The sequence below is a fragment of the Chrysoperla carnea genome, chromosome X (assembly GCF_905475395.1).
Source record: "Chrysoperla carnea chromosome X, inChrCarn1.1, whole genome shotgun sequence".
NCBI lineage: Eukaryota > Metazoa > Arthropoda > Insecta > Neuroptera > Chrysopidae > Chrysoperla > Chrysoperla carnea.
Genome location: NC_058342.1, coordinates 24815327 through 24839301, shown reverse-complemented (window position 1 = coordinate 24839301; position 23975 = coordinate 24815327). Strand labels below are relative to the sequence as shown.

Genomic DNA, 23975 nt, shown 5'->3' with positions numbered 1-23975 from the left:
CGGTACTTTTTAAAAAAAATATTTTGATGAAATCAATATTATCTATTAACTGTTGTAGTTGCATAGCAGCGCGTCGGCGTTTAAACATATCAACAATTTCTAAAATGAATAAGTAATTTTTACTGCCATATACAGATCATAATAATTTATTTCTTCACAAACCTCTTCGGTTCTTAGACCTCTTCTTAGAGCCCTAATGGAAGCACTGTGTCAACCCAAAATCAGTCTGGGTGGTAGATATGATTTAAAAAGTTGGTCGTTTTCAGAAAATCTTGCTTAAAAGAGATATTAGATCTTGGTAGATCTAATATTTCTGTTTTTTTACGAAACTCACTATGATGCTCTTTAACTTTGTCACTCTGTACCAAAGATCCTTCACCTAATATTTTGATTAAAGTATTTCGGCTGTTTGAGCAAAATCAAAAACTAGTCAAATTGACGTATAAATTTTATCTTTTACGATATTTTATTACATTTACGTGATACAAATATTATTTTTATACATAACTTAGATTTAAATTCTAAGAATATAAATGTAATTGCTAACTTGACTTGTCATGTGACGGTCGAACTACTTTAAACAATTTAAAATTTTTCTTCGGTAAGTATTTAATTAACGAAAGGACAATAGAAATGTCGATAAAAAATTTTTAATTTCTTATAAGCTCAAAAAGTTGATACAATTTTCTTGCGAGGTAGTGGATTTGAATAAGATATTTAAAGTTGGTAGATCTATCTAAAAGTTAGTTGAGTTGGCAACACTGTTTAGGATCAAATCGACGAAATGTACCGAAAATTGCGCCAGCAACAGCCAACCAGTGCCGGCATTTTTCGGTACATTTCCACGATTTCCTCACAATAGGACTTAAAGTAAGGGTCTAGGAATGGAAGAGGTACGATCTTGTCCACGACAATTCCTGTCCGCACGTTTCACAAATCACCGTCCGAAAATTCTTAACGTAGATCCGGGGCTGTGACCAGTAAGCATCTCAACTAAGAGATTTTTCCTTAGTAAAGTAAATGAATTTAAACTACTCCCAAGTATACATAGAGGTCATGTGAATCTCTTTAATCAGATTTATAAATTTTTTTTTTATAAATACCCTACGTACAGTTGATTGATTAGACCTCCATTACATATCGACTATCAATTACATAATAACAATTTTGAGGTTATGATAAAATCAATAACTTGTACCGATACATAGGTATACCTTATACGTTGATTTTTTTTTATATAATAATAAATATTAAATGGTTATTGTGTCCGTTTATGTAAAATGTCACCGTTTCAAACTCAAATCATTTGTCTTTCATCGATAATCACAATCGTATATAACTCGCATCGGATCGTATGCTTAAATAAATTCTGTCTTTTTATAAATGGTTGTCTGTTTAAAAAGATAGATGTTTCCTCATGATAGTTAGATAATACTATCTCTCTGAATGATAAATGAACAATTCTTTGATTGTTTAAATATGAAGATATTAGAGTTTGTTTAATTTATTAAGGGTAGAAACAAAAGCCACCCTCTTTTTAGGATTATAGGGAGAAATTAAATCAACGCCCCTTACTATATTCGAAAGTTTTTCTCCAGAGAAACAGAGTCTATATTACTTCAAGATTTTTCAGTAAAGTGACTCACTTTGTCAAATATTTTATTCTAAAATTTTATATCATGACAGAGAAAATTTCTATAAATTGTTCCAAGATCAGAGCAATAAACGGCCTTTGTCCTGATGGTGATTTCAATGTATCTTTCGTTAAAATTTGGAAATGAATATCAATATTGATCGATAAACATAAAAGATGTAAGCAATTAAATAATCTTCTTTTTACAAAACAACTTTTGACACGAAGGTTCTTTCTATACCACGCGATACAATATTTTGGGCAAGCCACCGATCACAAAATTCACTTCACAATACTTCATATTGCATTGTAGTTACAACGTGGACAACAATTGGCATTTTGAAACAAATCACAAATCCGTAACTCAAAGAAACGAACCAGAGCGAATTCGACGTCTATAATTAAATATGTTGGCAAAAATTATCATACGAACGCGGCAAGTTACTCGACTGCAAATGTCATTGTTGGGCATAATAAACCTTTTCTAGAGGGAAAGTTTTGAAGGAAGCCCTCACTTTCTGATAATTTTGATAATAAAGATAAGATAATTCAGTGCACCAGTGATAGGTAGTCCTCTATAAGCACAATAAAAGGAAGAATTCTTCGGCGAATTCCAAAATAGAATTATAATAAAAAGTTCTGTAAATTGAAAAAAATCCCTGCTTGGTTTAGGCGTAAAAAATTCGAACTTTCGAAGCGTAAAAAATCAGTTTACAAAGGCGTCGTCAATCGATGGCAAATAAGGGGGGCAAAATTTATTTTTTATTTTAAAATTAGACTTATTTAGCCATAAATTTATCTGAAAACAGGCGTGGGTCTAGAGTTCAATTTTGGGGTTTCACAGACACTGGAGTCCAGATTTATACTGGTGGAAATCGTTTGCTTTCCTACTATTTTTTTCCCCCTTTCATCTTATATGGGCCCTTTTCTTAAAAACTTGTTTTTAAAAATGATTTTATTTAGTTTTAATATTCCATATGTAAAATATATCAGAGTATATTAAGTTCAGTCCCAAGTTTGTAACGCTTAGATATATTGATGCTAGAAACAAAAATTTGATATAAGTATTCGTGATATTAACCTATTTAGTCCATTTCCGTTTGTCTGTCACAATAACTCAAAAACGAAAAAGATATCGAGCTGAAATTTGTTTATATCGTGCTCAGGACATAAAAAATGAGTTTAAGTTCATCTGGTCTTGGATCCGTAGGACCCATCTTGTAAACCATAACAGATAGAACAAAAGTGTCAGTGTAAAACGTGTTTCTTAAAAAAAATTAAACTTTTGTTTGAAACATTTTTTCGTAAATAACCTTCGTTTTCCTCTGAGTGTCCAAATAAGGACAAAATTTAGTTTCCTTTTTCTCAAAAACTACAAAAGATGGTGAGTTGAAAATTTGTAGGTAGCTTCATCAATTCATACTAAGAGGGTTAAAGGAGTCAACTTTTGGAGGTGAAAATTTTTTGTTAAAAAATTTGTGGATGCTTTGAACTATTTCTGTGAATCTCTAGAGGGAGGCAGCTGCAATTTATAGAAATTATGGAGACCACGAAATAACATAACTTCAAATTTGACTTATTTCCTTCAAAATATTCAAAATTTGAAATAAACCAATCAAAACCTTTTTTTAAAAAAAGAACGTATAGGAGACAGTGTGAGTTATATGTGCCCTAATGAAACTTTTTTTTGTGGATATAATAACATGTATAAAATATATTATTTCTGACTCCAAAAAAAAGAATACCGTTCAGGAACAATTAATGATTTTTGAAGAAATAAAACTCCCTTCACTACACTCTAAAAACTATTATAATATTGAGTTATGTTGTCTGCATGTCTGTCTGTCTGTCTGTCTGTCCGTCCGTCCATTTGTCTGACAGTCAGTTCGCCTGAAACACATATATGAAATGCATGGTCGTTTGAATGACAGGCCTTGTTCCCATAATATTTGAATAAAAATTTCATTTATTATAATAAAAAAAAAAAAAACTTCGATTAAGTGGTGAATTGTATGTAAACTATCCCTTTGATGGTCTGTAGTATTGGTTTACTATGTAATAATAGTTTTTCAAAAAAATTTTTGGTACGGTATTATTGAGAGTGAAGAAAAACCACTTAATGGAACTTCAGAATAAATGTTGCCAACTATTAATTTGAAATTCATAACGTGTGTAATCCCAATGTATTAATTTTATGTGATGCTATAACTTCTCTTATCCATGTGGAACTAATCTTTCGCCTTTGGAATCCTTCAAGTGAAAAGATAATCAAAAATAGGAACGCAATCAAAATTTCTTTTTTTTGTATTGAGAGAGGTTTTATACGCACTAACAGAATTTAAGGCAGTATTATGGTCTAGAAATTAGAGGAAATCGATTTTTAAAAAAAATATTTTAAAAGGTTAGACCCTTAAGAATGTGTCCTTAAGCTACTGCGGATTTTCTGGTAGCGAAATTCGAATTGATCGCTCTGTACTGCGAGCTTCTACAGCTTCAAAAGAACGCAAAACAGCGCGGTTAGTAGAAATAAAGTATTTGTCTATGAAAGTGTCCCACTGCAGTGGAGAGCGATCGATTCCCGCAAAATGAAACTGATTAAAAATATACACAAGGATGTAAAAGGACTTTCTTACCAGCTCTTATTGCTTTTTTGTAACAAGCATTTACTCTATTTGTAAATCCAAAAGAATCATGGAAATCGAAATACAACTTTGGTAGAGAAGATTTCGATAAATCGATATAAATCGAGATTTCGGAAAATTTTGGTAGTATTATGTAAGTTCAAAGAGTTCTGGAAATCTTTCCTTTTGAAATTTATGTTATGCTGTGAAAAACCTAATATTTCTCCTAAAAAAGTTAAAAATCTTTCGTGAATGTTATTCCAGATATAGTTAAGCTTTATTTCTTATTTATTCTGACAGAAAAGATTTCTAGAGCTCATCAGTGAGGTAAAAAAGATCTTCCGGAAGGTAGAATTATAAAAAATCGAGAAAAAAAAGGCAACAGAATCTTAAGCTGCAAATTCTTTTAAAAATATTCGTTTTGTCATATTTTCCCACTGAAAAGATTTTTATAGACTAATATGCCCTTTGAGTAGTTCAAAAAAACTGCGCAGTTAGGAGAAATAACTTAAGTAGAAGAAGGTCGGATATATGAATCTGGGATCGCCGTTTAATCCAAAGAGAGTAATTAATGTTATTATCCTGAGATCCAGACGATAGCGACATCTTTACTAATTAAGAATTTTTCAAATTTTTTTGTTTCGGATCACTACAGGGGCTGGAAATCGTGTCAACCAGGGTGCCGTGTTCTTCCCACTTCACCGGGTTGTAATTCGCAGAATTTTTATTTTTCTATTTACAAATTTTTAATTATATTTTTAAAATGCCAATAAATATCATATGAAAAAATGGCTCCAAAACTGTTTTATATATCTCTCAATGAAAGTTATAGACAGAATAACGGGCAATAACATTTATCTAAGCAATTATTTACCATGGCTCGCGCCAGAAAAAGTCAAAGTTTCGCACTCCCGAGCAAAGCGCATACAGAGCTATTTAAAAGCAGCTTATGCGTCTCTAAAACATTAATAAGGCTTTATGAGAGTAAAATACTCAAATATATGTTGCTGTTATGGAACTATTGCAATGTGAGCATCGAAAAATTTCAATTGATTTCAAACTTTCCCATAGATTGTTTAATATGTGACTTACGCAAAAAATGCATTAAACCTTTTTTGTAGAGAATTGTATACTCTACAAAAGTTTACTCAGTACTTTTTTCGCTAAAATCAATAGTGTAGCAGTTATTGTAAAAAAACAAACTCACTTCTTTAAACCAAGATGATGACCTTCCTCCAAGGGTGGTCAAAGACTTATCTTTGACCACCCTATTCGTAATGAAAAAGTCGAGCTTCCCTCCAAAAGTGCGATTTAAAAATCTAGGATGATTGTACTATATCTTCGATCATTTTCGCATGATTTCGATAAAAAACGGAATAAAACAAAAAAGAACTGACGACAGTTCCATCCTGTAACTGTATCAAAAGTTTTTTTTTGTTCTACAATAAAAATTTCTACGATATATATACTTACAGCTTTTTTTTTTTTTTTTTTTGATTAATGTATTTAAGGCAAACATACACATATAATTTTTTTTTCTGTTCGATAGTTTGAAAAATAAAATGCATAGTCATTTGATCTCATTACAACTATACCCAAAGAGAAAAGAACGCACAGCATATAGGCACACATTATATAGAGTCCCTTATTTCTTTTTTCTGTGAAAGAGATCGTTGTTATATATATTTTACGATCATTCGAATTGTATTCGCCCCCTTTCCGTCTAACGAACTTATTATTAAAACCGAAGTTAGATTGTGTTTTGTTTGTTAGTATATGTGTGTCTTTTTAAGCAAATATCCGCTATAAGAAAATTCTTAGAAGATCCTTTGGCGTAAGTCTCTTGAAACAGAAATTTTTGCATTCATCGTAGACACCTGAATTTTGTAGGATGTGTTCTTTGTATGACGTAAGAATCCGATAAGAAAGGGGATGAAAAGCGGGAACAAAGTTTTTATGGGACAACGTGATACCTTGGTCCAATCTAATTCAAATTGAAACGAAGACGTATTTTGTATTTCATTAAAACTCATCGCCCACCGCGATTAAAAAGGTGTAGAAAGTTTTGGGGGTGACTCTCACCGAACAATTTACATTCTATTTAAAAAGGATGAACACTAAAACGCGGTGGTCTTTCCTTTTAAACCCAGCAAAGCGGGTGGATATCAAGCTAGTACTGGGATAAAATTTTCCAAAACAAATTTTTTTACTTTTACAAACAGTTTTACGATTTCTTTTTGCCTCTCTTTTTGTCAGTAACAGATAACAAATTTCACTTTTACCCCCACCCACTTATTTAAAATCAGAAATACAATTCGCAAAATACAATTTTTTTTTTTTTTAAATAATTTTTTTTCAAAAATAATTTTTCAATCATAAAATTAAAAAAAATATAATATTTGACGATTTCTACGTTTTTTTTTTGTTGTGTGTTCTGGTTTTTTTATTTTTATGTTTTTTAATATCGACCAATCAACAGACCAAATACACTAAAAAGTCATTAATCAAATTTTGTAGTTTATTTTCTGACAAGAAAACGAATAGGGTTTTACTATATATGTGTGTGTGTGTATGCATGTATGCATGTTTGTGTGCATGATTGTACAACCAATCTAGATCTGATGGGGTGACGTCATTATTAGGATACCGTATTAAAAAATTGTTTGTTTTTTATGTCGATTTCACTTAAAGTATTTCTAACGACATGAGAATGAATAAAAGTAATTTTAAACGAAATTTTAGGTAGTTTTCAACGAGAAAAAAATTGTAGAAGCATTGGCCTGTTGACGATATTTAAGGGATATAATTTTGGATATAAAAGGCTTGGTTTGTTATTATATGAAGTTGGACTAAGTCAAAATCAATTCTAAAAAGTTTAGAGGGGATTCCCCGATTATTTAAAAAAAAAAAATGATTTCAAAAGTAGGCATATTTAACATTGGTTTTATGGTAAAACGGTAGATGAATGATTTGTTTTCATAGATTTCTCCAAAACTAATAGGTGGAAATTAAAAAAAGTATTTAAATTAAAGTTAAACCTTTAATGAATTATTGAAAACAAAAAAAAAAACCCGTTGTGCCAGACTAATTACGGATGTATAAGCACGGTAGTGGGAGCAAAAATTTAAAAAAAGATGCATGTTTTCAATTTGGATGGTAAATTATGTTATAACTTGACAAAATAAGACGAAAAGTAAGAATAAAATTTTTCGATAAATGGATTAATCTTCAAAATATCGAAGATGGAAAATTTCTAGTCATTTTTAGTCCTGATTTCTCTCGAAAATCGTGGTAAAAGATACGATGAGAATAAACTCCCAAAAGCTTGACTCCTAGTACCTACAGGATTTGCTTGTGGGTATACATATATTGATTAGATTGAAAAAAATATAGAGTGGCGTACCATAAATTAACTAAAATCAATTCTAATCGAGAGCGTACGTAGAGAGGTTTCTCAAAGGGGGGAAAAAACTGAGACATGAAGTGTTCTACAAACTAAGGAAAAAAATGCGTTTGGTTTCAAATCAACATTTTTTCAACACGGTACACTGAGAAAAATATATAAAATAGTGACAACTCCGTGCGGAGATGACAAATTCGAAGTTGAGTCAATAGAATTATGATTCACACAAGCCTATCGGAATCAAAGTAATTATGTAGTTTCTTTTAAAACAACTGGAGGAGGTTTATGGGAGGCGTTTCCATGATAACAATACACTACTTTATTACTATAATTGTATGGATGGACATATAATTCTATGGATTGCATACATGGTTTCTAACAAATTCAAATAATGTTAATTTACATTTTAAAAATATTTATGCAATTTTGTCTCTTTCACAATTCGCAATCTGTGTCACAAGAGTTTCGACACTAACCCCCCTGCCCTCAACCATTTTAATAATAAACACACTGAGAAAAATTTATGAAATCGTGAAAACTTCGCGTGGAATTGGCAAAGTCGAAGTTGAGCCAATAGAATTATGATTCATGCAAGTCTGTTGGAATCAAAGTAACTACGCGGCTTCTTTTAAACCAACTGCGATAGAGAATTGAAGTTAAGTTTTAGATGGAGTTGAGTCCACTAAATTTGAATTGGATAAATGATTTTAATTTTAATACAACAAAATAAATAGTACAATGAATAAATCTTCAATAATTGACCTGGAACTTTTTTTTAAAATTTATTTAAAATATCGAAGGATTTTTTACAAATTTTTACGAGTGATTGTTTGAAACATTTTTATCAATGAACATAAATGAAAATATATTTTGATTTAAAATAAGAAAAATTACAGTAATTCCTGCAGAATAATTGACTTATAGTATTGACTTATATAGAGATACATATAAAATATATAGGAATAGAAATTGGTAAGGATTGGTTAGAATGATTTAAGAAACCCGCTAAATTATGTATAAAAGCAAGCTTGGCCAGTATATAATTAGGATGAACTGCTAATGACGTATCTCCATTTCTTACGGAATTGACAATATTGACCTACCAACTGCGTCAGGGAATTTTGAGTACTTAAGTGTCTATTCGAGCTTTGTTATGACTACAGAAAATTATTTGACTCAAAATATCTCTTTTCTCAGTGTATTTATTTTTCTCTGAAGCCAGTAGACAAACTCCCTATCTTTCACCACCATAACTACGCCCCTGGAACGAACCCTCAAATATTTCATGAAAAACTTCACAATGTCAATTTAGAGTATCGTAACCCTCAATAATATCACACACAACATACGGGTTATATTAAAACCCGAACAATGTCGATTGTGTTTTAAAACCCCACAGAGGGTTCGAATCAAAATGAATATTTTAATGGCATCGCGTTCTCCGTTTGTTCATACAGATATATAAGCAAAGGGTCTTTCTTTTTTTTTTTAAACATAATTTTATATATGAGGATAAATTACTGAGCCCGTTTTAGTTGGGCATAACTAATTTTATAAACACATTTATAACAGTATTGTTTGATTGGCCTTTGTTTCGATATTGGGTGTGGCCTAAGATATATTTTTATATATTATATGTATCTAGATTATAATTTATAAAAATTGTAGAGAGAAACGTATTATGAAAGCATAAGGTTTTTTCAAAACTTTCGTGATCGAAAGTTATTGGATTTATCTCGAAAATCGAAATCATAAATCACTACATATTATAAAACAAAGTCGCTTTTTCTGTCCCTATGTCCCTATGTCCTTTGTACGCTTAAATCTTTGAAACTACGCAACGGATTTTGATGCGGTTTTTTTTTTAATAGATAGAGTGATTCAAGAGGAAGGTTTTTATGTATAATACATCCATATTATAGTAGAGTAAGGGGTTGAAATAGGGGTTGAAAGGGATATGCTTCAAAAACTAAAAAAGTTGTGCATCGATTAAGCTAAAATATTGACACGATATACAACCAGCTTCAAAGATCTATTGTTTTTATCTACTTTTAACCTTCGGAGGGTAGAAAGGTGTAGCGAGAAAGTGGGAAGGAATTATGGAATATTTACAAATATACCTAAGTGGGGTATCAAATAAAAGAGCATGGCGTGTACATTACAAAACTGTTATCCAACGCAAGGAAATGTGGAGGGATGGGTCCAAGTGGGGATGTTGCCCAGCAAAGCGGGTAGTTCACAGCTAGTATGATATACAATTCTTTAGACTAGCAAAGTAAGTCTTCTATTATTGAGAAAAACAAGTGAGAACAAACAATTGACTGAGTTAATTGTTGACATATCATGTATAGACAGTGTTGATGACCCAATCGTTTGTTTTTTTACGCCATGTAAGTAAAGAAAGGTAGCCACTCTTAGATAGCCAAACACTGATATTAACACATAATACATACTAAGAAATTTGCGCGCAAACAGTGATGTTTACGAAAAAAATTTTCAAACAAAAGTTGTTAATTTTTATCAGGAACATTTTTGACATTTAAAGTTTTGTTAGTTTATAAAATTTTTAACAAGATCCAATTGACCTATGTTACTCATTTACGAACTTGACTTCACTTTTTATGTTCTAAGCACGCTATAAAAATTTAAGTTTGATACATCTTTTGGTTTTTGAGTTATCCTGTTGACAGAGGCGGACAGACAGACAACCGAAAATGAACTAATTATGTGATTTTATGAACACCTATACCAAAATTTTGTTGGTAGCATCAATATTTTCAATCGTTACAAACTTGAGACTAAAAATAACACAGTAGGAAATCTTAAAGTAGTTCAGCCGTTACATGACTAGACAAATGAGCAACTAATTTATATTCATTGAATTTAAATCTAAGTTATGAATAAAAATAATATTTGTATCACGTAAATGTTCAAACATATCGTAAAAGATAAAATTTATAAGTCAATTTGACTAGTTTTTGACGTTTAAACGTCAAAAAAACGAAATCGCGCGCTTTCTTAACAATTAAAAATCAAGCGCTTAAAATGCAATTAGTACGAAAATTTTTGCGCGTTGTTGTTGAGTAAGCTTTACACTACAACTAAAAATTTTATACATATTAAAAATCTGATTTTTGTGAGATGAAAATCATTAAAATCGCGTTTTTTCAAATTTTACGATATTTTTATTCGAAAACTGGAAGAGAAAAATGTCTAAAAACATTTTTTGTTAATTTTGACACTAATTATATGATAGAGTTTTTTCCAAAGCAATTTAGTTAAAAAAAAATTTTTTTAACAAAATTCTACCAAGCTACCCACCGAAAACCTACAATTTTACGTTCAGGAGCATTTTTTTACCGGTTCCAAAAACAGTTGTTGATCAGGTCCTTAAAAGTCAATATCCATCACAACTGGTTTTTTAATTTTATTTTAATGAAAAGAAGAAAGCCGGCATGCGGTCGTCATGAATGATTATAAATATTGTTAAATGCAAAAATGTGTTTCTGTACACTGTGCAGGCGGTTCCGTGGATGAATAAGAGTGCGCCTACGTTCAACTCAAACGTACTAATTATTTCAAAAAATCAAACTGTGAAGTTTTTTTTTTTTTTGGAAATAATAATTTGTTGAAATTAATAACTCCATTCTAAAATTTTAAATCCACCTCAATGGTGCACTGAAAAAAAACCTTAAAATAATGACAACCTCTTCTCGAAGTTGGCCCTTTCAAATTGAAATAAAGTAAAAATACTTTCAAAAAATTTCGGCACAAGTACAGCTAAATATTTGTATTTACATTGAATTTAAATACGAATTCATTGATACAAAATCAATGAAGTTAAATAAACAAAATCATTATTTCTATGAAAGAGATTGATTTTAGTTTAAAGTCATGCATTTTATTGATGGAAAGTTGTACTTAATTGGAATATATAATCGTGTAAATAAAGCGAACGAATTAAAAAGGAATTTCTCTATGTTTGCTTTAAATATAGGATTTGGTTACTACGAACACATACCTGTCATGTCAGCCAATGTGCGGTTGTGTCAACTACATGAAGATTATTGTTACTAATTTATAGAGACAGTTTGAAATAAACTTATTGATCACTTTTATAATATATAACATATTTTTATACATATATAACAACCATCGGTAGCTCAGTAAGTACAGCGGTGGACTTGAGAAACTAAAATCAATAGTAATCCATTTTTTTTAAATAAACCTAATAAAGCTGCTCATGCAGTTGTGACAATCACATCACTATTTTGTTATAATATTTATAAGTGGTGAATATTTAAGAAAATTCATAGAAAAATTATATATTTCACGCCAATCAAAAATTTATACATAACAGCCTTATTGAAATGTTAACTTTTAGTTAATTCTTAAAAAGCAAATGTTACTTTCAGCAAAAAAGCCCTTTTCCGCATTAGAACCAAGTCTCATTTTTTCTATATTTTCTTGGATTCTACTTTTTTTTAAGCAAGCTCTGAAAAAATATGCCTTCACCATAAATTTTATACCGACACTAAAATCAGAGAAATTTATAACATGGAAAGATTTTGAAGCAATTGACAGGTCTTCAAAATTTGAAGTTGAAAAATAGCATTGAAAATAATATTTAAATTAATTTTGAAACAGGTTTTTTTGATACTGAACCCTTTAAAAAAAAAGAACAAAAAGTTATTGATACATTCCGTTTTGAATGCAAGAATCAAAAAAGACTCTTATCCAAAATGTCATCAAGTTTTTATTATATAATTTTTACTTGATTACAGTCCTATGAAATGTTAATTTACCTTTGAAGCTATAATAAAAAAAATAAATAAAATTACTCATAAAAAAAGACTTAATTATAAGTCTTGCGATAAAAAAAAAAATTTTTCATTTTTTAGAACGCATTTTTGTTCAAAATTAACGAGTTTTCAAGCTGAAATATTCCAAGATAATTGAACGAATAATTTTTAAATATGTTGTTAGTCAATAGAGAAAATATGAAATTTAATTTTTGAGAGTAATTTCCCATGCGTGAATCGGATGTGGGTAATAGGGGAAAATGTCCCGCTTTGCTTTACTTTCTCTGACAATTTATGTCACTAAAAAAGTTTCTTTTGTCAAAAAATCAAAAAAATTCATCAATTAAAGAAGTGTGAGCGTCAGGATAATTTTGGATTAAAGGAATTTTTTTTATACGAAGTTGGATTGAGTCTTAATCAATTCTGAAAATTTTAGGGAGGGTTCATCGCATATAAAAATCTGAGCGCGCATTTAAATTTTACGTGAGTTTTTCAATGTCTATCAGGCCTGCGCTTCGTATTCTTATAAATCAGCAAAAAGCCGAAGACACTCGGATTAGTGTTTATGTTAAAAAATATTTTAACTACGCCTATGTGTTTAATTAAATTTTATGATAGAAGGGCGTACAGCATTGGAAAATTGAAAATTTTGAGTTTGGAAATTTGAATATTCGTTGTGTTAGTAGTCATGGTAGGGACAATAAAATCAATGCCAGCGCTTCAGTGAAAAATTTAGGCGTTAAAGGAGGCTGTTATGACTAATTTGCAATTCTTTACATGTTAATGTTATAGAAAATTTCAAATTAAAATTATTGAAAAACACTAATTAATTAAACTTACTTAATGCATTAAAATAAGAAATCAAATTGCACAAATATTATTTTTCAAATGTAAATTATCATAATTATTTATTTAAATTTGTGAGACAATAATATTAAATTTTCAATGTAAGTCTTAAATGCAATCCATACAATTATATAATTAAAGTAGTGTATCGTTACCATGGAAACGCCTTCAATAAAACTCACGCACGTTGCGAATAGCTATATATAGCTTTAGTATTAAATTATAAGAAATTTTAAGCGTAAGATATCCTTGAGTAACAGAAATTGGTTCAAAATATCTTTAAATTAGTGTTTCTCTCAAAATACAATTGAATTAACGCCTTAAATACAACCAGAACCTTAAATTAAAGAAGTGATCTTTCTGATAAAAAACATTTTTAATTAGTATACATTAACTCAATTTTTTCCAAAACCTCTCCCGAAAAAAAAAATTCTGACGACAGTGATAGAATTATGTAAACACTCTTCAGAAAAAGAATAAAAGTGAAATTTTTTCTGAAGTTATTTTAATTTTTTTTTTTTTTAAATATACACTTGAGACCACTTCACAATATCCAAATTCAAAATCGTGTTGGCATCTCTCACAATAAACCGACAATATCTATACAAGAATAAATCGACTCCACTAAAAAATTAATGGCTGGCGTTGAGTAAACATTTAAGACAAAAAGCGTTGGAATTTTCAGGCAATAATATAATTTTAATAATATTTTTTTTAGAAATAAAAATGTATTAAAAAAAGTTTTTATTTTGAAAAAAATATTATAAAACGACCTTTTGAAAAAAAAATTTTTTTTTTGATGGACATTTAAAGTTTTGTAGTCAATAATAAGTATTTTTATAAAAATCATTGGCGTCTTCTTGACGTTATTTTTCTACCAATGACAGTTAATTGGGCACCAGTCTAATCGGGGTGAAAATGTTTAAGAGTTGATATGAACAAGTGAACAAAATTTTACAAATCCCCGAGAAATTTTACGGGTACGGAACCCTAAACTCGCATTTGAAACATAGCTAAGAACACTCCCCATTAAATTATTCTTCAAACTTTTGCTTACTTTTCCCTAACGATCCCATGATTACAATAAAACATCTCCGACTGTTTTGAAAATTATTTGAAAAATTTTCATTGTTATTTTGATCATTTACTATTTAGCGGGACATCAGATCCAAGAACGAAAATTTCCTAAAAACTAAAATTCTCTGACAAGTTCAAATTCTCAAAAAATCCCTAACAGAAATTTACTAGGTGGACCCAAAAGTAATAGGGATTACCTTCATTTCAAGACTAAGTAGGCAATAGCTCCAATGCAGCTATTGCCTAGTCCCAGTCTCTTTTCCCCCCAGTCTCTTTTGGGGGGGAAAATTTTTAATGGTTGACAATTTTCTGTAGGAGACATATTGACCCTCAAAATACTCAAACTAACCATTTGGTGATCTAAGTTGTCATTGGAGATCAGGATTTCATTTTTAATGAAAGAGTCTCCAAATTAGATCCCAGTAACATTTCTCCCACTACCTAAAGACTTGGATCAATTTGTTCCACCATAAAAATTAAGGATTTGAACAATCTTTCGTATGTGATTTTAATATTTAAGAACAGGAAAAAATTCGAATAGCAGCCACTGACATTAAAAAACATTGATCGATGAAATAATCTACCCTTTTGACTTAAAAGTGTCTTGTCTTGACGAAACCCACTGAATTCATTAAAAAATAAAAACCTTTCAATAACTTTTTAAAGTACCCTTAACAGAAAAACTTGCACCATATGTCAAACGCAACCACATTTTTTTTAATGATCGAAATAATAAAAGACACTTACCAGTTTCTGTATCGATTGTGTACTGGAGACCTGCCCAAGGATCTTCAATATCACTTTCATCACCAGAATTTTCTGTCTGTAAACAAAGCGAATACAAATTTTTATCATTCATTGGAAAATAAACCTTTTTGAAAATTGCCGACCTTTTTTTTAATAATAATAATAGATAAGAGATGTACCGTAAATGAATCCTTAGCTCATAGACCCCTGGGTTACCTGCACTCTCCTTGAGGATAACCTGTTATCAGAAAGCGAGACGTTTCCGGGTAAGCGGTGAAATTTTAAAGGTATGTTATTTAAGAGATGCTATAAGATTCTATCGAGCTAGCGTAGATAGTTCACAATTTCTCCGTCGGGGTTGTTCCCAAGATTGATGGGCCCAGGTTTCGGACCCAAACATTCTATACCCGACATCCAGAAGGATTCTGCAGGTGCAAATAATATGTATGGAAGTGTGTTCCTACAATGGGATCATGGGAGATTCCCAAGCTATAAAGGTGGTAATTCAATCGACAGCGTCCTTTCAAGAGACCCCCCACCCTTCTAAGCTGTGTTTTAACCGAGTAAAGACAAATAGCCAAGTTCTACTTAAGCACAGCTTACCAGGGAAAAATCCCAGTAATAAAAATGATATTATCGTAGGCACTCCTTGCTTCGGCAAATTACTGAACATGGTCGAGCATCTTGCTATGTGAATGAAAGGCTCAGGTGAAAGAGGCATTTGAGACGGCCTCTCTCGCACCAACGAGTCCGCTGCTTCGTACCCTTTAACACTGGTGTGGACAGGTACCCAGATTAGTTTGACTTTGTTACTCAGAGGCTTTTTTTAACTTAGAAATTTTTCTTGACCAATAATTAGTATTTTAGAAACGAGAAGAAATTTACTTGTAGCAAGAAAAATTTCTTGATGCAAGAAATTTAACATTGCCTCAAGAAAATATTTATTTTAATATTCTTGAGCAAAAGAGGTCATTTATTCTGTGTAAGATTCAAAAAATGTTAGACAGATTTGGCTGATGATTTGAAAAGAGGATTTTGTAATTATCAACATACCTTTAAGGAACCATCATTTAAGGCTTCAATTGCTTTTAATTTTTCTTCATAATCCTCAGATCCAGCTGTGTAATGTGAACATGTGGGTGACATAGCCAAACCATCTTTGGAATTTGACGAAAATTTTAATGCTTTTAGATCACTTGCCAAATCATTTGGATCTGTTTTTACTGTTTCTGTGGATACTGTTTCTAAAGAGAAACCTAAATCCACATCTTGTTTCCATAATACTTCTATTAAATCCATATCCTGTAACAAAAGAAAAAGAAAAATTAGTGAAAATTCAAAAAAGAAAAATTTGTGAAAATTCAATAAAAAAATGTTCGATCGATTTGCGGGAGTTTTCGACCAATCGAATTTCTGAAAATGTAAGACTCTAAAAGTTCTCTAAGTCATTGGCTTAATCCTATTACATTATAAAATGATTCATTTTACGCCGGCTTTCTAGCTCGAAAATGCTACCCAAATAGCATTTTTGAGTTAGGGAGATATAGAATCACAATTTCGACCTATCGATGTGTATTTTGGCAACTATCTCTAGTAGATATTTGCAAATTTTCAGTTTTGCAGTTAATGAGATCGAAATCTCGACTTAAAGAAAAATTTAAATTATAAAGAGTTCAAATTATTGAGATTTGTTTTTATATAATCAATAAAAATAACAATAAAAATTTCTAGAAAATACTTTCGAAAATTTTCGATAACCAAAACAAAAGACGGCCACATAATTGTGTTGGGTTTTCAAACTTTTCTAATTTATTAAAAATAATGCAAGCACTGACATTTAATACTTTCTATACAGGGTATTTCAACAATTAACTCAGTCAACTGTTTATATTCACTTGTTATAATTATTTTTGATGCTTGATCCATCAAAATTGAATGAGTAAGTTTTGTCAAAGGTCAATTGTTATGGGATTAATTATCACGGAACTTAATATTCAACTCAGTATGTAAAGAATATCTAATCAATTGAATCTGTTAGCTGTTAACATTTATTGTAATTTTTTATGTCCTGTATATAGGTAATATACACCAAGGTATATTAAGTTTAGTCCCAAGTTTGCAACGCCTAAAAATAATGACGCTACGAAAAAAAATTTGGTATAGGTGTTCATAAAATCGACTAATTAGTCCATTTTCGGTTGTCCGTCTGTGGACACGATAACTGAAAAACGAAATGAGATATCAAGCTAAAATTTTTATAGCGTGCTCATGACGTAAAAAGTGAGACTAAGTTTGTAAATGAGCAACATAGGTCAATTGAATTTTGGATCCGTAGGACCCATCTTGTAAACCGTAAGAGATAGAAAAAAAGTTTAAATATAAAAAATGTTTCTTATAAAAAAATAAACAACTTTTGTTTGAAACATTTTTTCGTAAACGTCACTTGTTTATCTGTGAGAGCTCGAATTAGGAAAAAACTTCGATGTCCAGTTTCTCCAAAACTATAAAAGACAGAGAATTAAAAATTTTGCAAATAGTTTCAACTAGTGGTCTTGTGAAACATTCATGAAATGCTTTTAGAAAATTTTTGAAATCAAATAAATCCCGGCCGAAAGGCCGCCATAATTGTGTTGGTCTATTAAACTCTTCGGCAACTGCAAGCACTGATATTCAACACATTTTATACAGGGTATTTCAACAATTAACTCAGTCAATTGTTTTTTTGTATAATTGATAATTTCTAGTCAATTAACAACCAATAAAACAAAATGAGAAAGTTCTAAAAACAATCAGAGAACAGGAATTAAAAAATATTTAAAAACGATAAAAAAATTATATTCAATTTTTTTTTCCTCTCCTGAGATTATTATCGATTGTAATCAAAAATTCATTTGTTTATGGGCGTACATAAATATATATTTTTAAATAAAATATAATTTTTTTTTTATTTCTCTGCTGTTTAAATTATTAATATTTCATATACATATATATAATGTATAATATTGATATGTGCGACCGCCAGCTTCGAGCTCATGACCCCCTAGTGTTGGCCAACATTCATTAATCGTACAGGGTTCATACCCAGCATGGCCGTCCAACATGGTGGAAACTTTTTTTTAATTGTTCAACTCCATAGGTGGTTTACTATAGAGCGCAGTATCTTGTGTGATACATCTACAAGTTATAACTTACGTGTACGGTATGTACCATAATATCGCATCAAGCCACAAAAACATTGTGATTGTGTATTGTTATGGGTCCGTACCAAAATCAAAGTAGTTTGTTACCCAAATCAGCAATCATTTCACTAGTTTCACAAAATTTTAATTTTAGTCTGTTGCCGCGAATTTTTTGTGCAGTTATAGTACGCCGGAAAATGTGGAAAAGTGGTAGAACAATTCCGATTTCAAAAATGGTTGTTTGTACGTGTTTCTTATGGCTTCAGGAACATTCCTACCCTCTGTATTAGCTAGCTTCTATATTACTATAAAAAAATGAGAAAAAAGGGTAGTTTTCTCATTCCAAAGAGTAACAGTGAAAAAAAGTTAAAAAACTTTTGGGGATCATGAATTACTTAACGAGGTCAAAAAGCTACTGAAGATGTTGGCAACCCCATTAACACCACTGCTAGAATTAACAGAGATAACAAAATTTTTAATTCAAAATTTCACCTCGAAAGTCGTCCCTCGGGGTTTTGGAGTCGCCGATCATGAATTCGAGGTCAAAAAGCAAATAAAGATGGTTGTAACCCCATTAAAACCACCTCTAGAAGTGGCAATTTGTGCCACAAAGTATACAGCTCCGGCGTACAACTGAAGTTTACACTTTACGTGTTGTATAGTGTGCTGTGTTCATCAGGTTATTGTCAGTTTCAAACAATAGTTGCTTTGTCTTATTGTATGTTAACTTAATATGTAATAAAATTTATAAATGGTAACCCGCATAAACCTGAAGACATACGATGTACGTTGGGTGAGTAAGTGAGTACCCATATAGTCATTCTGTATCGGTGGATAACAACTACATTATATACTGCATCAGTCAGGTTAGTATCAGTTTCAAACAATAGTTGCTTTGTTGAAAGTACACAAGTATACAAGTTATACACACGCATTACTAAAAAATTGAAAGGTGCGCACGATAAACGGAAATACAAGCACTCCAGATTTTCTAAGAATATAACAAATTTTCTCTGACAAGAAAATTGAACCAGGGCCGCCTTACCCGGGGTGTAAGATGTGCGTATCACCCAAACACAAGGTTCTAGGGAGTGAAAGCCAATCGTCTTAATGTAAACACTAATAGTAAACACTGTCTATAAGGCATTTCAACAATAATTAGTTAATTGTTTATTTTCCCTTATTTCAACCTTTATTCCACTTTCATTTTCCGTTTTCTAAGACTTGGAAAATATTAGCTGATTCGAATACTGTGAAATAAATTTTCTGATACGTATAAAACGCAAAAATCTCATTCCTTCATTCTATTTAAAACTGATTTTCCATTTACATATATAATTCCAATACAGAAAAACGAATAAAATAAGTTGAAATCCAAAGTTTTTTGAAAAACTATTTGTTTCCTTAGAAAAATAAAAGTTTTGAACTGATACCTCAGTGATACTTTTTCTTGGTTTGTCAACATTTGGTTTCATTTCGTTTGGTTCCATAATAACGCACACCGGAAAAATTAATACACAAACGAAAAAACAATAACGAAAAAAATTTTCTTAACAATTGAACTCACAAACCGATAAACACAAACTCAATAATTTTGAACTACACTAAATGCTAATTTCTACACGACTAATTAACATCAACTAAAAACTGATTAACTTATATATTTTGTTAAAATTACTGAACCGATTTTTGAGAAAATAATCAACTTTAAATATTGATAAATAAAAGAAAACGTCATATTGGCAAAAAAAATAAACAAATTTTTTTTTTTTGATCATTCAATTAGTGAATGAACCCTCCGAGTTACAGACGTAATCCGCATATCAAAGCTCTGATTGATAAGAGATTTTTTAGCCATTATTTATGGTAAAATGTATTTGTTTTAAGATAATTATTGATGCATCAATTTTTTTATGGTTTTACGGGTCAAATAAACTCGTGAAAAGTGTGAAAAAAATTGATGATAGCGCGGGGATTGTAGAGAATATATATAGAGTGTTCTTTTTATAAGTTGACATATGCTTGAAACTCGATGGAAAATGTTTCAAAACGAAAAATGTTAGTTTTAAAGGCACACATCTTATACCGACATCGAATTCGATCGAAGTTTTTACGCTCAATTAAAACGTCACTCTGATTCATAACTGGCAAACATTAGATGAAACGCTTTAAGTTAGAAAGTTGTTCTTTATAAATAAGCAAACATTATTTGTTTGGAATTTCTGTTTATAAACCGAATATTTTAAAAAGTATTTGATATCAAAAATCAATTTGAACAAAAATGATCTTTATTCGCTCCGTGCGTGAGTTTTATTGGAGGCGTTTCCATGGTAACTATACACTACTTTAATTATAGAATTGTATGGATGCATATATAATTGCATGGATTGCATTTAAGACTTACATTGAGAATTTAATATTATTGTCTCACAAATTTAAATAAATAATTATGATAATTTACATTTGAAAAATAATATTTGTGCAATTTCATTTCTTATTTTCACAATTTTTAATGCATTAAGTTTAATTAATTCGTGTTTTACAATAATTTTAATTTGACATTTTCTATAACATTAACATGTAAAGAACTACAAATTAGTAATAACAGCCCCCTTTAACGCCAAAATTTTTTACTGGAAGCGCTGGAATCGATTTTTTTGTCCCTACCATGACTACGCACACAACGAATCGAAAAACAAACCACTTTTATTGAATTTATTGGAAAACTATTTTCGAAAAGTGCCTAGATTTCACAGAAACACTTATACGAAATAACAATTTTGATATGAAGAAGTAATTTTGGGTAAAACTTTTCAGTTCGTTTTGCCTAAACTGTACGATTTGCGGAAAAATGTTTCGAACAAAAAATGTTGCTTTTTTAATCAATAAAAACTTCTCAAACTCTAAAAAGTATTCATCTATCGATTATCAGTTCTGGAGTAGAGTGAGCTTGAAAATTACTTTCATTGAGCTTGGAAATCTAGGTCAAGTTTAATGTCTGCGTAGGATGTGAAACTTTTAATGTTAACCGATATGAGTCTCAACCACATCGCGAGATTAAATATGGCGAATGGGACCACGAATGTGATACAACTACCGTACGGGGTTGGATGGTGAAGTTGAAACAAACGCATGGGTAGCTTGTATGAAAGTAATATAATGTCTAACAAATTTCAAATATTTTTGTTTTTTAATGCAACATAGTTTTAAACAATCTTTTTTTTATTGGTTCTACTACTTATAAATATAACAAAATACTGATGTGATTGGCACAACTGCATGAGCAAGTTTATTAAGTTTATTTTAAGAAAATTAGATTTTTTCGAGTCGGACTTGAACCAGCGACCTATGGATAACTATTAATTTTAGTGTCTCATGTCCTATATTTAAAGCAAACGTAAAGTTATGTTCTTTTAAATCGTCTATTCGCTTTATTTACACGATCATATATTCCAATTAAGTAGAATTTTATTTTCCATGAATAAAATGCATGACTTTAAACTAAAATCAATCTCTTTCATAGAAGTAATAAATTTGTTTATTTAACTTCAGTGATTTTGTATCAATGAATTCATATTTTAAATTCAATCCCATTCTATTGTAAATACAAATATTTAGCTGTACTTGTTGCAATCATTAGGCAATTGTTTGAAAGTATTTTTACTTTATTTCAATATGAAACGGTCATTAAGGATGTATGAGCATGGTAGTGGGGGCACAAATTTAAAAATAGATATTTTCAATTTTGATGATAAATTTATATTATTACTTGACGATATAAGAGTAAAAAGTAAGAATTAAATTTTTCGATATCTGGCTTAATTTTCAAAATATCGAAAATTGAAAATTTTGTTTAATTATTTAGCTTTCGGTATTTCGAAAACCAAGACACATATCGAAACATTTTATTCTTATTTTTCGTCTACATTCATGAAGTTATAACAAAATTCATCATCAAAGTTGAGAATAAGATAAAAATAATTTCAACCCTTAATCTACCCTGCTCTTACATCCCTTATATGGACGGTGACACTTAGTTTTTTTCTTTTCTAATTCATTGCTAATATGTTTACTTTCTATTAAAAAGTTTTTTTTTAATTTGTTTTCATTCATTCCAAATGAAAATTATCAAAAACTTCCAAAATATGTCGTTTTTTGAGATTCCTCCATAAGAGCCAATGTATTTTATATCGATTTTTAATGACTTTTTTCTTAAAAATTTGCACGGATACCTAAGCTGAAATTTTAACCACATATTCTTTGAGTAAAAGACTACCTACAAACAAATTTTGAGCCTTTAAATCAAACATTGTTGTCATGCTCATACATCCTTAATTATCCTTTTTTGAAAAAAAAAAAGCAAGCTAAAAGTGTTTTCATGTGACGATGTAAGTACTTAGTATTAAAATACCTACCGAACCCCTTTCAATATAATGAACGCTTGACAGATTTTAGAAAAAAAAAAAAATGATGATAATTTTCTGTTTTGAAAACATAACAGTATATCATTAGATAATAAGTCTTTAATTTCTCAATAACAATTCGAATAATATAATATAATGTTTTGCGTTTATATTTTTTATCTGAATACCAAAATTTATATGACCCGTGTTGAGTTAATGCGGTGTCCGGGGTTTATAATTTACATTTAAAAAAAAAATATTATTAATCTATCTAACACTTAGAAAAAACCTTGAAATTAATCAAGGGAATCCTGTAATATTTCGTATATTGACATCTCGTAGGTGGAAAATAATTTGGGAGAACAATCGAAATTTTTTGACCACGCCAAAAAGCTCTAGTCCTTGCGAAATTTTCTTAGGTGGAGTACGAAGTACAATAAATTATATTAGACCTTTTCAAATAATAAGATATTCGCACCGTGCATTTTGAGTTTTATTGGAGGCGTTTCCATGATAACAATACACTACTTTATTACTATAATTGTATGGATGGACATAAAATTCTATGGATTGCATACATGGTTTACATTGAAAATTTAATTTTCTAACAAATTCAAATAATGTTAATTTACATTTTAAAAATATTTATGCAATTTTGTCTCTTTCACAATTCGCAATCTGTGTCACAAGAGTTTCGACAGCCACCCCCTCCCCTCAACCATTTTAATAATAAATACAACTCCGTGCGGAGATGACAAATTCGAAGTTGAGTCAATAGAATTATGATTCACACAAGCCTATCGGAATCAAAGTAACTATGTAGCTTCTTTTAAAACAACTGCGAGACGGAATTGAAGTTAAGTTTTTGATGCAGTTGAGTCCACTAAATTTGAATTGGATCAATGAATTTAATTTTGATGTAGCAATAGTACAATGAATAAATTTTCAATAATTGACCTGGAACTTTTTACATTTCAATCAATTTGTTTTAAAATTTATTAAAATTTTGAAGGATTTTTTGTAAATTTTTACGAGTGATCGTTAGCCATCCAAAATTTCATGAAAAACTTCGCAATGTCAATTTAAATTCCGGGGTTTATCTATAAAGAATCAGATTTTTTCAAAGTCCAATCTCAAAGTGGATCCTATGTTGCCCACTCGGCCTCACTTTTTATGTCCTAAGCACGCTGTAAATTTTTTTACAAAGAAAGTAATTGACAAAGTGCAGAAACAATTTAACTTCATTTAGGAGTATTTAAGAAGT

At 30.3% G+C, this 23975-nt stretch overlaps 1 protein-coding gene across 2 annotated transcripts in view; it reads right to left on the bottom strand.

Annotated features, from left to right (window-relative positions):
* LOC123302475 (segmentation protein cap'n'collar) overlaps positions 1-23975 on the bottom strand; it is a 78082-nt gene that overhangs the window by 24732 nt on the left and 29375 nt on the right. For both annotated transcript variants that reach the window (XM_044885401.1, XM_044885402.1), the window contains exons 2-3: positions 16183-16431; positions 15130-15205 (exon numbers count right to left, since the gene is read on the bottom strand). In XM_044885401.1, coding sequence (XP_044741336.1) covers positions 15130-15205; positions 16183-16431 — 325 coding nt within the window. The remainder of the gene's footprint in view (positions 1-15129; positions 15206-16182; positions 16432-23975) is intronic.